Source organism: Cyprinodon tularosa, unplaced genomic scaffold (genome assembly GCF_016077235.1).
Source record: "Cyprinodon tularosa strain WSP-4 unplaced genomic scaffold, ASM1607723v1 ctg483, whole genome shotgun sequence".
NCBI lineage: Eukaryota > Metazoa > Chordata > Actinopteri > Cyprinodontiformes > Cyprinodontidae > Cyprinodon > Cyprinodon tularosa.
In genome coordinates, this window is record NW_024039211.1 from 505,653 (window position 1) to 519,252 (window position 13,600).

At 36.2% G+C, this 13,600-nt stretch overlaps 1 pseudogene and 4 gene segments (V, D, J or C); 1 reads left to right on the forward strand and 4 right to left on the reverse strand.

The window, feature by feature from the left end:
- Positions 1–146: 146 nt before the first annotated feature.
- On the reverse strand, positions 147–9,528 carry LOC119794582. The segment is given in 3 exon segments: positions 147–458; positions 637–757; positions 9,195–9,528. Coding segments are annotated over 2 exon segments (360 nt in total).
- Positions 2,877–3,333, reverse strand: LOC119794583. The segment is given in 2 exon segments: positions 2,877–3,184; positions 3,282–3,333. Coding segments are annotated over 2 exon segments (360 nt in total).
- LOC119794560 lies at positions 5,027–5,543 on the reverse strand. The segment is given in 2 exon segments: positions 5,027–5,346; positions 5,492–5,543. Coding segments are annotated over 2 exon segments (372 nt in total).
- LOC119794584 lies at positions 9,197–9,543 on the forward strand. The segment is given in 1 exon segment: positions 9,197–9,543. A coding segment is annotated over 1 exon segment (255 nt).
- Positions 9,544–10,774: 1,231 nt separating this feature from the next.
- LOC119794532 lies at positions 10,775–11,290 on the reverse strand (annotated as a pseudogene).
- Between the last annotated feature and the right edge of the window lie 2,310 nt (positions 11,291–13,600).

The following is a 13,600-nucleotide window of genomic DNA, read 5'->3' on the forward strand; positions in this document are numbered from 1 at the left end:
ATATAATAAATATTTATTTACTTTTGTCATAATTGTTAACATATTCTCTTAGAAAAAGTGTTATAGAGTGAAATATTTAGAAGAAGACTCATTCTGTAAATGATTCAAATCAGTTCCTCTTTGTCTGGGAGGTTTTTGTACGACGTTGTTTCACTGTGTGAGCGGCCAGCTGTTACACTGCTGACAGTAATAAACTCCTCCATCTTCAGCCTGAACTCCACTGATTGTTAAAGTGAAAGCAGTTCCAGATCCACTTCCACTAAAACGTCCTGGAATCCCAGACTGACGAGATGAAGCGTAATAAATTAAAAGTTTAGGAGAGTCTCCATCCTTCTGGAGGTACCATTTGAGGCACGTGCCAACACTGGAGCTGGTTTTACAGCTGATGGAGACAGTCTGTCCTAAAACAACAGACTGAGATACTGGAGTCTGAGTCAGATTGATGTCGCCTGATGAACCTGGAAAATAAATTTAAGGAATAAAAAACTTAGAAACATCACTCTTGGAGAAAGAAAATAACAGTAGTGCAAAAAGATGATCTGTTCTTGAAGAATGTAGAATGTAATAAAAGTCTTTAAAATGAAGGATCAATATAGTGTTTTATCTTGAGTTGATGTTTTCAACACAGAGTCTCACCCTGAACCAGGAGCTCCAGGATGGTCAGCAGTAGAGTCAGTAACATCATCATTGTGCTGCTGGTGGTTCAGTGGCTCTGAAAGGCCTGGACAGCCTCTGATCAACACTGAGCTCTTAACAGCTGGGAGCAGAGAGGGAGGACACATATGCAAACACACAGAGTCAGTCACATGGAGCTGAACACTACATGTCATCTTCCCTAATCCTGAGAGATTTGTGCTAACTACCTTAATTTTTATTAAAAGCAATGTTGCCTCCATGATCTGCCTTCATGTTAACATGATGCTCTTTTTTTATTTAGTTTGGATCTCATTTTCAAAATATATTTTTATCTCCACAATTTCTTGCTGCTTTAAAAGGTTTAAATTATTATTTTTTTGTATATATATTTTTTTTCTTCCTTTTGTGCTGCTTTTTATGAAAGGAATTGGGATGTGAACTTACAGCTTAATACTCAAAACTGGCTCTAGTCCTCGAGGCTATAATAGTGACATCAACCTGAGAGAAATTAAGAAAAAAAAACTGCACAATTTTATGGTGGGGAACTGATTCGTCTATTTCTATGTTAGCTATCCATTGTTTCAACTTAGTGTGCAGGATTTGATGCAGGGATGGAGGTTTTAGGTGATGTGATGGAAAATGTGCAACTATGTTAACTTTACTCGTTTTTGCTGAAGATGGTCTGTATTATCCCTTGATGTGTAACACTGGTCATATTTTCTCTAAAGCGGAGGTGCATTCTGCCCTCTTAAGGAGGTGCAGTCAGATAGATCTACATTGCATTTCTGCACCAGGTTCACTGAGAATGAATGCCAGATAAAGGATCGGCTAAGACCAGAACCAATACATGGTCTCCTGGGAAAATTCATCCCTTCACTGAGATGTATAAATGTGTATACTCCTCTGAACTGCTTTTTCTTTCCCTAAATTTCAAACAAAATTATTTTCTCCAAATCTAGAATAAACATTCTGGGTGTCTATAAATTAATTCCAGATATCCATATTACTAATATTACTGGTCAGCAGTTGTATTATTTAACTATAAATTAATGTATTTCAGATATCATAAATACATATTCAGTCAAGCTGATAAATGTCAAAACGGCCACTTAAAATGTGTGAACATTTCTAGATGTATAAGCCTTAATTCTTACTAGTATAATTTTGTTTTTCCTACTTTCTAAAATTTTGTATCTGCTACAAAAATGTAATTTAGAAAATATGTTATTACAATTAGGTCTAGGAGTGTGATTTTTCCCAGGAAGAATCTTATTTTAGTGATCTATAAATGGAAAAACAGTGAGGAGTGTTAAATGGGAAAAAGGCCTGCCATAGCCCACTTCATATAAACTTACGCATTGACTGGAGCAACAATCTTCTCCTTCACCACCTTCCTCCTTTGCAGCTGTAGCGCTCTTTCTCTGTCTTTTAAACACGTTCTCCTTTTTTATTTTTTCATTTCTGCATTAAAATCTAGTTCTAGCGTGGTGAAATAGGCACTACCTGTTGCCTGTTGTCATGGTGACTTGTCAAATCAGTGTTCCACTAATAAAGGCTTTTCATACTTGTTACGCTCGTGTTAAACTCTGACTCGTTCTACTTTGTGTCAGGTTCCCGTGTGTGTGTGAGTTATGCATCTCTTCAAGAGAGGATCTTTGTGGAGAACCTGGGTAGTCTACACAGGTGGAGTTCATCAGTCTGATCAGAGTGCTACGTTTTAAAGAGCACAGCCTTCTCTCACTGCTTATTTTTTGTTGTTGTTTTGTTGCGCTGTTGTTCACTGGCTTTTCATGTGTGTTTTTCCCTGACGTTCTCTTAGATTTTGGTTTCCAGTGTTTTTTTCATTTTTGTCTCAGTTGCCTGTGGTAATTTATTTAATCTGCAGACTCATCTCTGCCAAGAGTGACCAGACGCCCTCATTTTCCCAGACGTGTCCTACTTTTCATTTAGAACCTTTTATTGGGGCTTCAGCCCACCTGAAATAAGCCCACTGACACTGCTGGCCTCCACTGATTAAGTGCTGCATGTTATTAGAGGTAGAATATTTGACAGAGGGGGAAAAAAACTACAAACAATTCTAATAATATTGGGAGGTAAATTTTATATAAAAAACATATTATAATTCAAAATGTATCTTGAATGCTGTTATCTGTAAATGTTATTCTATGTTAAAATTCTGCCTCAGTGCAGCTGTGGATCAGTTCCTCTGCTGCTGAGGGAGGTTTTTGTACGACGTTGTTTCACTGTGTGAACGGTGTGCTCCAGTCCTGCTGACAGTGATAAACTCCTGCATCTTCAGCCTGAACTCTGCTGATGGTCAGAGTGAAATCAGTTCCAGACTGACTTCCACTGAAACGATCAGAAACTCCAGGCTGACGGTTTGATGTCCAATAAATTAGAAGTTTTATAGCTTCTCCAGGTCTCTGAAGGTACCAGTCTACCTCATTGTCTACATGCTCACTGGCTTTACACCTGATGGAGACAGACTGTCCTGGAGAAACAGACAGAGATCCTGGAGTCTGAGTCATGATTATGTCTCCTGATGAATCTGAAAAAGAAGAACAAAAAGGTTCAAACTTGGGTGTGATGTTAGTTTTTCTCCTTCATAAAAAGAGACAAACCAGTTTTTAACTATAGAGTCTGACCCTGAACCAGGAGCTCCAGGATGGTCAGCAGTAGACTCAGTAACATCATCATTGTGCTGCTGGTGGTTCAGTGGCTCTGAAAGGCCTGGACAGCCTCTGATCAACACTGACCTCTTAACAGCTGGGAGCAGAGAGGGAGGACACATATGCAAACACACACAGTCAGTCACATGGAGCTGAACTCTTCATCTTCAGAATATCTTTTTCTTTTTTTCCCTCTGCTACTTTTTAAATTGTTTTACGGCCAAGTGTATCATCTGTAAAATGTGTATCAGATTTTATTTTTGAACTTTCTATTTCTTCTCAAGATCCTACATTTTTCAACATAATAAAAACATAAACCATCACATCTGTTGTATGTGGAGTAAATAAAGATAAATTAGCAACAAATCACCATTTTGTGTTCATGACAAGACATTTTTATACAATTTTTCCCAAATTAGTTCAACATGGTTTAACATGGAACATCTGGTTTTAATCATATGAGAACTTAGAGACGATTCTTCTTATCTATGCTATAAAGACCCATTAAGATTGAAACTACACGTCAACAAAAAGGTTTGGAATTGGTTTAAACATATCTTTTACATTACGGTTTCCTTGTCAAATATTTTACTTTATAAATAAATTCAATCTTTTCCTATAAATAAGGAAACAACTATGTATATCTCTATATAAAGAAAAAAAATGTTGCTCAGTTTTTTTTTTTTTTGCAGAAATATTCCACATTTTTACTGCAGCTTCTAAATATTTAAACAATGAAAACAAATCAAAATACAAGATGCTGTAAAACAATATTTGTAAAATATGTTTCATAAAACTTAACTGAAAGCCTATTTAGTGATGATGCATAAAATCAGTCAAAGTGATTTTTCTACAAAATCTTTTGTTTCAAAAACTGTGCCTCATTTTTTGGTCATTTTAATTGAAAGCAAATTCACTGAGATACTCAGGGCCTGTTCAACATTATATAGGTTAATGACCACAGATTATTAATCTTTATCTGTGTCAGAGGTAGTTAGTATTGGAAAGACTTTTATATTGTTTCAAAAATGTTATCCTTTACTAAAAAATATATATTTTTTTTCTTTCTACAGTACAATAGTTTTTAAACATAATCTGATATCTAATCAAAATAGGTTTAAAACCATGGATTTATAAATAAAACATTAAAAGAAATGTCACATTGTCATGTGTTTGCTTTCTGTTAGAATTATCAATTATGTTTCCATTCATTCTAGTTAGTTTATTGATTTTTTTTTCTATTGTTCAAACTATCTGCTCTGACAGAATCTTTAGCTTGAACTTCAGTGGTGTTCAGAGTTTTATCTACTGCCTCTGAAACCATTTAGAGTTTATTAAACTATTTTTAGTTTAATTAATGAGCAGCTAGAGGCTTTAATCAATTTTATGTTGTAAATAAGCAATTTTTAGATTCAATATTTGGCTGAATTAAAGTTTGTTTATTTGATATTTTGTCTGAACCAGAATTAGAGGCTTAAACAATAGTTTTATTGTTTAAAGAATCTGTTCAGGCAGGAGAGCTAAATCTGCATCGAGTTGTCAACAATGTTTTCTTCTATTTATGTGTGCTCTATACATGTTAATATATTTTTGAGGAAAGATATTTAGATCAAATTATTGTTACTCTGTGTGTGTTTAGTGATCTGTGTCAGAGTCTGCTGTGACATTCAGCTGGAGTTTCTGTTCAGTTTGACTGAGGGAGGTTTTTGTACGACTGTTTTTCACTGTGTGAACACGTATTGACTGTTGATCCAATGAGCACTCTGACAGTAATAAACTCCAGCGTCTTCAGCCTGAACTCCATTGATGCTCAGAGTGTAGTCAGAACCAGAACCACTTCCAATTAAACGATCAGGGACTCCAGACTGACGGCTGCTTCCACATGTTATAAGGAGTTTAGGAGCATCTCCTGATTTCTGAAGGTACCAGCTGAAGCAGTAACTTGTACTTGGATTAACTTTACATTTAATAGAGACAGTCTGTCCTGGAGCAACAGACTGCGATGCCGGAGTCTGGATTATAGTGACTTGACCTGATGATCCTAGAAACACAAAATAAAATTACATTTCCTTGAAGAAAATTTGAGCTTAAAGACATTACATCACCATCCAAACAAAAGCTGCTTGATATGTATCCTGGGGAACATGGTTACATCTTAAGCCAAAGTTTTCAGTAGAGAGTCTCACCCTGAACCAGGAGCTCCAGGATGGTCAGCAGTAGAGTCAGTAACATCATCATTGTGCTGCTGGTGGTTCAGTGGCTCTGAAGGCCTGGACAGCCTCTGATCAACACTGACCTCTTAACAGCTGGGAGCAGAGAGGGAGGACACATATGCAAACACACAGAGTCAGTCACATGGAGCTGAACTCTACATGTCATCACTCATCATGTTTTCCTATCAATCTTGTGAGATTGTTCACAACCAATTTGGATAAGTGTATCTTTTATTGTCACAAAGTACTCCATTTTCATTGAATATTAAATATTTAAGTTTACTTTTTAATTAAGTTTTGGATTATCATGGCATTACTAGGCAGTTTTAGAGGTTATGTAGAAACTGTTCAAACAATTAGGTTGTTTTTTTAATCAAGTGTTAAAATAACTGCCTATATATTTCTTTCAACAAAACGTTCTGTAGGTCCTACTTCGGCCTGGTTTTAGCTAATAAATATTACAATACCTGCTAAGTTCATTCATAAGTTCATTACCATAATGCCAGAAAAGGGTGATAATAAATGGTGACAGGGGATTTATTGTTTCAAGAAATAGATTTAAAAAATGCTGGAAATATGAAAATTATTTTGATAATAAAGAATGTACATTTTTATTTTGATTTACTCATCACCTATTACTCAGCACAGAATATTTGTTTTAAATGTATTTATTTATTTATTTATAAATAAAATGAAGAAGCAAAATGCTCAAATTCTAAAATACAACAGGAGGTATAATTTAGCTGTTATAATAGGTTGTATTAGCGAATTATCTTTTTATGTTGCAACATCAATAATTAAATTGTTTTCACCTCTGCCTTAGGCCAAGAGGGCATAATCATGGTCTTCTTTTAAATTTGGATTCATAAATAAAACCCTACAATAAAAAAAATGAATTAAGTTCTAATATGGTTCTAGTTTTGTCCCCAGGTTTGGTTTTATGTGAGAAATGTGTACAAGCACATTTTTTTTAAAGAGTTGTTTGTGTTCAGAGTCAGAGAGCCGTGTCTTTAACAGTCAGAGGTTTTTGTACGACGGCTCCATCAGTTTGTATCACTGTGGTACACGTTTGGTGGAGGAACCAGATTGGAGTTTGGACGTAAGTAAAACTGTTACTTACTATTCTCTTCTTTGGTATTTTTTTTCTTTTTAATTTAATTTCATAAATGTTAGAATGTGGAAATAATGTTGGTAAACAATTTATTAATTAACAAAACACTGATAGTAGATATTAAGACGATTATATATTTTCAAATCTAAAACAAAAATATAATATGAATGTCCCACCATAGATTTATCAGTGCATCTTTCTTTATATTGTGTAATCCAGATATGTTGGATTTTGTTAAGTCTGTAAAGTCATAGAGCAGCGTCTCCAACAGTCAGAGGTTCTGTACAACGGCTCATTCAGTTTTTGTATCACTGTGGTACACGGTCAGTGGAGAGAACAGACTGGAGTTCGGAAATACAGGTGCTGGTCATAAAATTAGAATATCATGAAAAAGTAGATTGATTTCAGTAATTCCATTTAAAAAGGGAAACTTGTATATTATATTCATACATTACATACAAACTCATATATTTCAGATGTTTATTTTGTTTAATTTTGATGATTACAAATGACAACAAATGAAAATCTCAAATTCATCATATCAGAAAATTAGAATATTGTGAAAAGGTTCAAAATTGATGGCCCCTGGTGCCACACTCTAATCAGCTAATTAACTCAAACCACCTGCAAAAGCCTTTAAATGGTCTTTCAGTCTAGTTCTATAGGCTACACAATCATGGGGAAGACTGCTGACTTGACAGTTGTCCAAAAGACGACCATCGACACCTTGCACAAGGAGGGCAAGACACAAAAGGTCATCGCTAAAGAGGCTGGCTGTTCACAGAGCTCAGTGTCCAAGCACATTAATAGAGAGGCGAAGGGAAGGAAAAGATGTGGTCGAAAAAAGTGTACAAGCAAGAGAGATAACCGCACCCTGGAGAGGATTGTGAAACAAAACCCATTCAAAAATGTGGGGGAGATTCACAAAGAGTGGACTGCAGCTGGAGTGAGTGCTTCAAGAACCACCACACACAGACGTATGAAAGACATGGGTTTCTGCTGTCGCATTCCTTGTGTCAAGCCACTCTTGAACCACAGACAGCGTCAGAAGCGTCTTGCCTGGGCTAAAGAGAAACAGGACTGGACTGCTGGTGAGTGGTCCAAAGTCATGTTCTCTGATGAAAGTAAATTTTGCATTTCCTTTGGAAATCAAGGTCCCAGAGTCTGGAGGAAAAGAAGAGAGGCACTTCATCCACGTTGCTTGAAGTCCAGTGTAAAGTTTCCACAGTCAGTGATGGTTTGGGGTGCCATGTCATCTGCTGGTGTTGGTCCATTGTGTTTTCTGAGGTCCAGGGTCAACGCAGCCACATACCAGGAAGTTTTAGAGCACTTCATGCTTCCTGCAGCTGACCAACTTTTTGGAGATGCAGATTTCATTTTCCAACAGGACTTGGCACCTGCACACAGTGCCAAAGCTACCAGTACCTGGTTGAAGGACCATGGTATCCCTGTTCTTAATTGGCCAGCAAACTCTCCTGACCTTAACCCCATAGAAAATCTATGGGGTATTGTGAAGAAGAAGATGCAATACACCAGACCCAACAATTCAGAAGAGCTAAAAGCCACTATTAGAGCAACCTGGGCTATCATAACACCTGAGCAGTGCCACAGACTGATCGACTCCATGCCACGCCGCATTGCTGCAGTAATACAGGCCAAAGGAGGCCCAACTAAATACTGAGTGCTGTACATGCTCATACTTTTCATGTTCATACTTTTCAGTTGGCCAACATTTCTATAAATCCTTTGTTTTTATTGGTCTTCAGTAATATTCTAATTTTCTGATATGATGAATTTGAGATTTTCATTTGTTGTCATTTGTAATCATCAAAATTAAACAAAATAAACATCTGAAATATATGAGTTTGTATGTAATGTATGAATATAATATACAAGTTTCACTTTTTAAATGGAATTACTGAAATCAATCTACTTTTTCATGATATTCTAATTTTATGACCAGCACCTGTAAGTCTGCAGAATTTTAAGGAGTAAATAAAAAATTACATCTTACTGTTTAAAATGTTTTTCAGTTTCTCTTTTTGTGATTTAAAAAACATGCATTGGCTTATCCCTTGGCCTATACAATGCAATTTAATTAGAATAAAAGTCAAGATTTGTAATTTCTCAAAAGCTTTTTTATGTTTATAATTTCTGATATATAACATCCTGTGTGATATAATCTGTATTTTCTGACCTGAGCCTTTTTTTTTTTTTATTAAACTTTACGTGGAATATAAATAAAAAAGAATGTAAATGTAAAATTTTTTGAGTAAATTTTCAAAATAGATTCTAGTGAAAAATTTATTGATTAAAATGTCAATAAAAATATTAAAACTTTTTCCTTAAAGTCTGGATAAAATATGTAAGGTGGGTACATTATGATAAGGCTGATATGCATGAGGTGATTCACAAGGGGAAGTGAAACATTAAGTGAAGAAGTGACTGTTGGAGCAAAACGACATCTGGCAGGAACATCCTGGTAGAGAAGATCACTGCTGGATCATTAAAATGCTTAGATTTTTTTCTGTATAACTGACAGATTTCTTTGTCATGTTCTCTAACCTGATTGGTGTCTCCTAGGTGATGCTCGTCCCACCCTGACAGTGCTGCCCCCCTCCAGTGAGGAGCTGCAGCAGGGGAAGGCCACCCTCATGTGTCTGGCCAACAAGGGCTTCCCCTCAGACTGGAGTCTGTCCTGGAAGGTGGACGGCAGCAGCAGCAGCAGCTGGGAGGAGAACAAGAGCCGAGGAGTGCTGCAGAAGGACGGCCTCTACAGCTGGAGCAGCACCCTGAGGCTCCCTGCAGACCAGTGGAGGAAGGTGGGCTCTGTGACCTGTGAGGCCACCCAGGGCTCCCAGTCTGCAGTCACAGAGACACTGAGGAGAGACCAGTGTTCCCAGTCCTGAGCTGATATAAGATGTTTTATACTGCTACTTATCACTTGCTGTAAAAACCCCTTTGGATCTCATTTGGACATTTTCTGTTACTTGTTCAGAAGTCAAACATATTAAAATAAAAAACAGTTGTTGTTCCTGTATTGTCTTTGAATTTAATTAAACTACATCAGCCATAAATGTTGGTTAATATTGTTAATTTCTACCTTGACAAATAATGACAAAAAAAGAAGCACAAAACATCTAGTCAGGCTGATACATTAGCTTTCTTTGTATCTTTCATAAGTTTTATCAACTCAAGTATTTTGATGATAAAGTGCCATTTTCTTTAAATTTAGGTTTCAAAAAAATATTGAACCTTCACCAAGCTACAAATGAGGTTTCCAGACAACCTTTTTCCACAGTGTTTTTTTTTTTTTGCAAGATTTATTTATATAGCAGCTTTCAAAATGAATATCAGAGATAAATAAATAATAACTAAATATATCAAATAATTCAAATTTAATAAAAATTCATTACAACAAATACAAAAAAAATAAATAATAAATACAACTAAACAATATTTCAGAGATTTAAGTTGTCCTGCAATAGAAGACACTAAGCCCACTGGTCCGAGAGCAGATCTAAAGCCTTAGGGCCACAGAAGAAAAAGCTCTGTCTCTTTTAGTTTTTAGTTTTGTGCACAACCAGCAGGACTTGATCACAGGACATCCAAGCCCTGATAGGGGTGCAGGGATGTAAAAGTTAACTATGTGGTTTGTGTCCATGTAAAATCTGAGTTATTTTTATATTTTATTAAAGGTTTATTGTAGTTTGAACTTGGTTTAGGGCAAGTAAATGATCAATCTAGAAACTGTTTGCTCTCTGCTTTATAATGTGTGCTCAAATTATTTGGTGATCAGAATTAAAGGTTAACTTCCTTCACGCTAAAAAACATAGAGATAATGAAAAACTGAAGCTTAATTAACATTAACCATCAAAGTAAAGTAAAGTCCTTTGTGCTACATTTTTGCAGTGTACAAAGTAACAACAACTAATGCTCAGTAATTATATTACTTTTAGGCCTTAATATAATTAATCTGTGGGTCCCGTCTAATAATTCACACATGGAGGAAAAATCATAGGTATTTAAGAAAATAATAGTTTTAAATTTTTCTCTCTATGAACGTTATTTTGTGTAGAACTTTCTTCAGTGCAGCTGTGGATCAGTTCCTCTGCTGCTGAGGGAGGTTTTTGTACAGCGTTGTTTCACTGTGTGAGCGGAAAGCTGTAATCCTGCTGACAGTAATAAACTCCTGCATCTTCAACCTGAAATCTGCTGATGGTTAAAAAGTAATCAGTTCCAGAGTGACTTCCGCTGAAACGATGAGAAACTCCAGGCTGACGGTTTGATGTCCATTAAATTAGAAGTTTTATAGCTTCTCCAGGTCTCTGAAGGTACCAGTCAATCTCATTGTCTACATGCTCACTGGCTTTACACCTGATGGAGACAGACTGTCCTGGAGAAACAGACAGAGATCCTGGAGTCTGAGTCAGAGTTTTATCTCCTGATAAACCTGAGAGAGAAGGATAAAAATGTGTTGTTTTTTTTCATCACATAAAATACCAGTGAAACCAAACTTGTCAGCAGAGAGTCTCACCCTGAACCAGGAGCTCCAGGATGGTCAGCAGTAGAGTCAGTAACATCATCATTGTGCTGCTGGTGGTTCAGTGGCTCTGAAAGGCCTGGACAGCCTCTGATCAACACTGACCTCTTAACAGCTGGGAGCAGAGAGGGAGGACACATATGCAAACACACTGAGTCAGTCACATGGAGCTGAACTCTACATAACCTACTGCATTTCTGCAATAAACTATGCAAACCAGTCTAGCAACAGTTAGAAACTTTTCAATTCATTTTTATTGCACTAATTGCCTTTTACTGCAGCCCGTAGGTATCTTATAGAAAGACATGCTAAATTAATAAATAAACATACAAATAAATGTTTAGGAAATGCAAATAGATTAATAGAACCAACAAATGAATTGTACAGTGAGAGTTTAAAAAACAAATTATTCAGTATTTATTCACCTTTACAAAACTACCGTTTTTTGCTTTTGCAATTTACAACTTTTTTATTTATCATTTATTTATGTGTATGCTTTAATAATTTGGTCTGTTTTATCTTTTTTTCTGTATTTTTTGTTTCTCACTTATTTCTTCAAAGCAATTTCCTGCTTGATTATGCAAATGAGGGGCAGGGTGGTCATAAAGAATTATACAAGATACCAGGGCAGCCACAGTCACAAGAGATACTGTCCACGATTCAATTCAGTTCAGTTCTGTTTTTTTATATTGCTCCATTTCACAACACATGTCTTCTCAAAGTACTTTACAGAGACAATTCAACCAGATCGTACAATGAAACTGATTCAAAGATTTCTATCTAAGGAAAACAAGCTGATTGCATCGTCTCATTGACTTGAAAGCCATCTCTCACACCAAGCATGCTTGTAGCGACAGTGGAGAGGAAAACTCTATCTCATTTCTGGAATAAACATTAAAATAGAGATGGTTAAGGGTATATTTTTAGTTTATTTGATTTTCACAAACGTTTGAAAAGAACCGCCCTCTCCATTTAAAAATTGCTCATACAGTACAACTTACTTTCCTAAAGAAGATTTGCTAATTTTCCACTATGTCAGATTCACCACCAGTGATCAGTCAGTCTAGAAGCAGCTAGGAAACAATACATGAATCCTTCAAAATATAACAAAGCATAAGGAGCTGAAAAAAATTTTTTTATTAAAATGTCAGAATGAAATGTTGAAAATATCAAATTAAGTTAAGTAAGTCTTATAGAGGTTACTTTAGAAAGTTTTTGTAGATGTTCTTAGCTGTAGTCAGAAGTGATTAAAATGAAAGATGATGCTTATTGTGATCCATAATGTTCTTCATTGTATGACCGAGATTATTCATCCTATTCTGTGATTCAGGACGCAGGGTTCTGGAAATGGTGTGTTTCCAGTTGGAGCCCCCGCTCTGTCCTTCTTAATAGTTATTTCTTTGGGCAAGACACTTTAGGTGCTTTGCCTTGGTCAGATGGCACTGTGGTGCTGATTTTAGTTTTGCAGCCTTCCTTCTGAAAGTCTGCAACAGGGCAGATGGATAAGCATGACAGAAAATTGAATGATGGATGGATGGATGGATGGATGGATGGATGGATGGATGGATGGATGGATGGATGGATGGATGGATGGATGGATGGATGGATGGATGGATGGATGGATGGATGGATGGATGGATGGATGGATGGATGGATGGATGGATGGATGACTTTAATTATTTCATTTACATTCTTAATCAGTTAGTCAATCTCTTTATTATTGTAAACCTCCACGAAAAGAACTACAAAAGTAAAATTGAGTAAAAAATACAATAAAAAAACAATAAACAAACTCAAAATTAAGCAAAAAAGAATAGGCTGAAGCAAAGGATATTATTGCCCACCCTTTTTTTATACATTACAACCTACCGGGTTATCTTTATATACAGTACATATATAAATCTACATTACAGGGTAAGATTTTATCATTTTACTTTTTAAATCTCTTTTTGTCAGGGGTCTGCCCGCTGTTTTGGTTCATTTTTAGTTTCTTTGTAATTTTGTGTCTTTGTAGTCTTTGTCGCCCCCTTGTGCTTGTTTCCTTTCCCTTTGGCTCCCCTCTAGATTAGTTGTATTCAAACCTGCTCCATATTCTGCTTATTAGCTCATGCTTTGTTTTGTTCTCCATATACACCAGCTGTGCAGTTCCTCATGGCTGGTTTCTTGTTGTTTTTGCTCCCTTGTCTCCTTGCGCCCCATGTCTGTTCTCCCTGGAATTTGCTGGAGGATTTTTTTTGTTTGTTTTTTTGGGGGGGATTTTTGGATTTGTGCCTCAGTTGCCTGTATATCCTTTATCAAATCTACAAAACTCACCTCTGCCTCCCTATCTCTGATTTGGGTCCTCAAAAACCTCCATTCAACATTGACACTTTTAAATTTCACCAAGAAAGGACATAACTTACATTCATCATTCATTTTGTTCCACAAT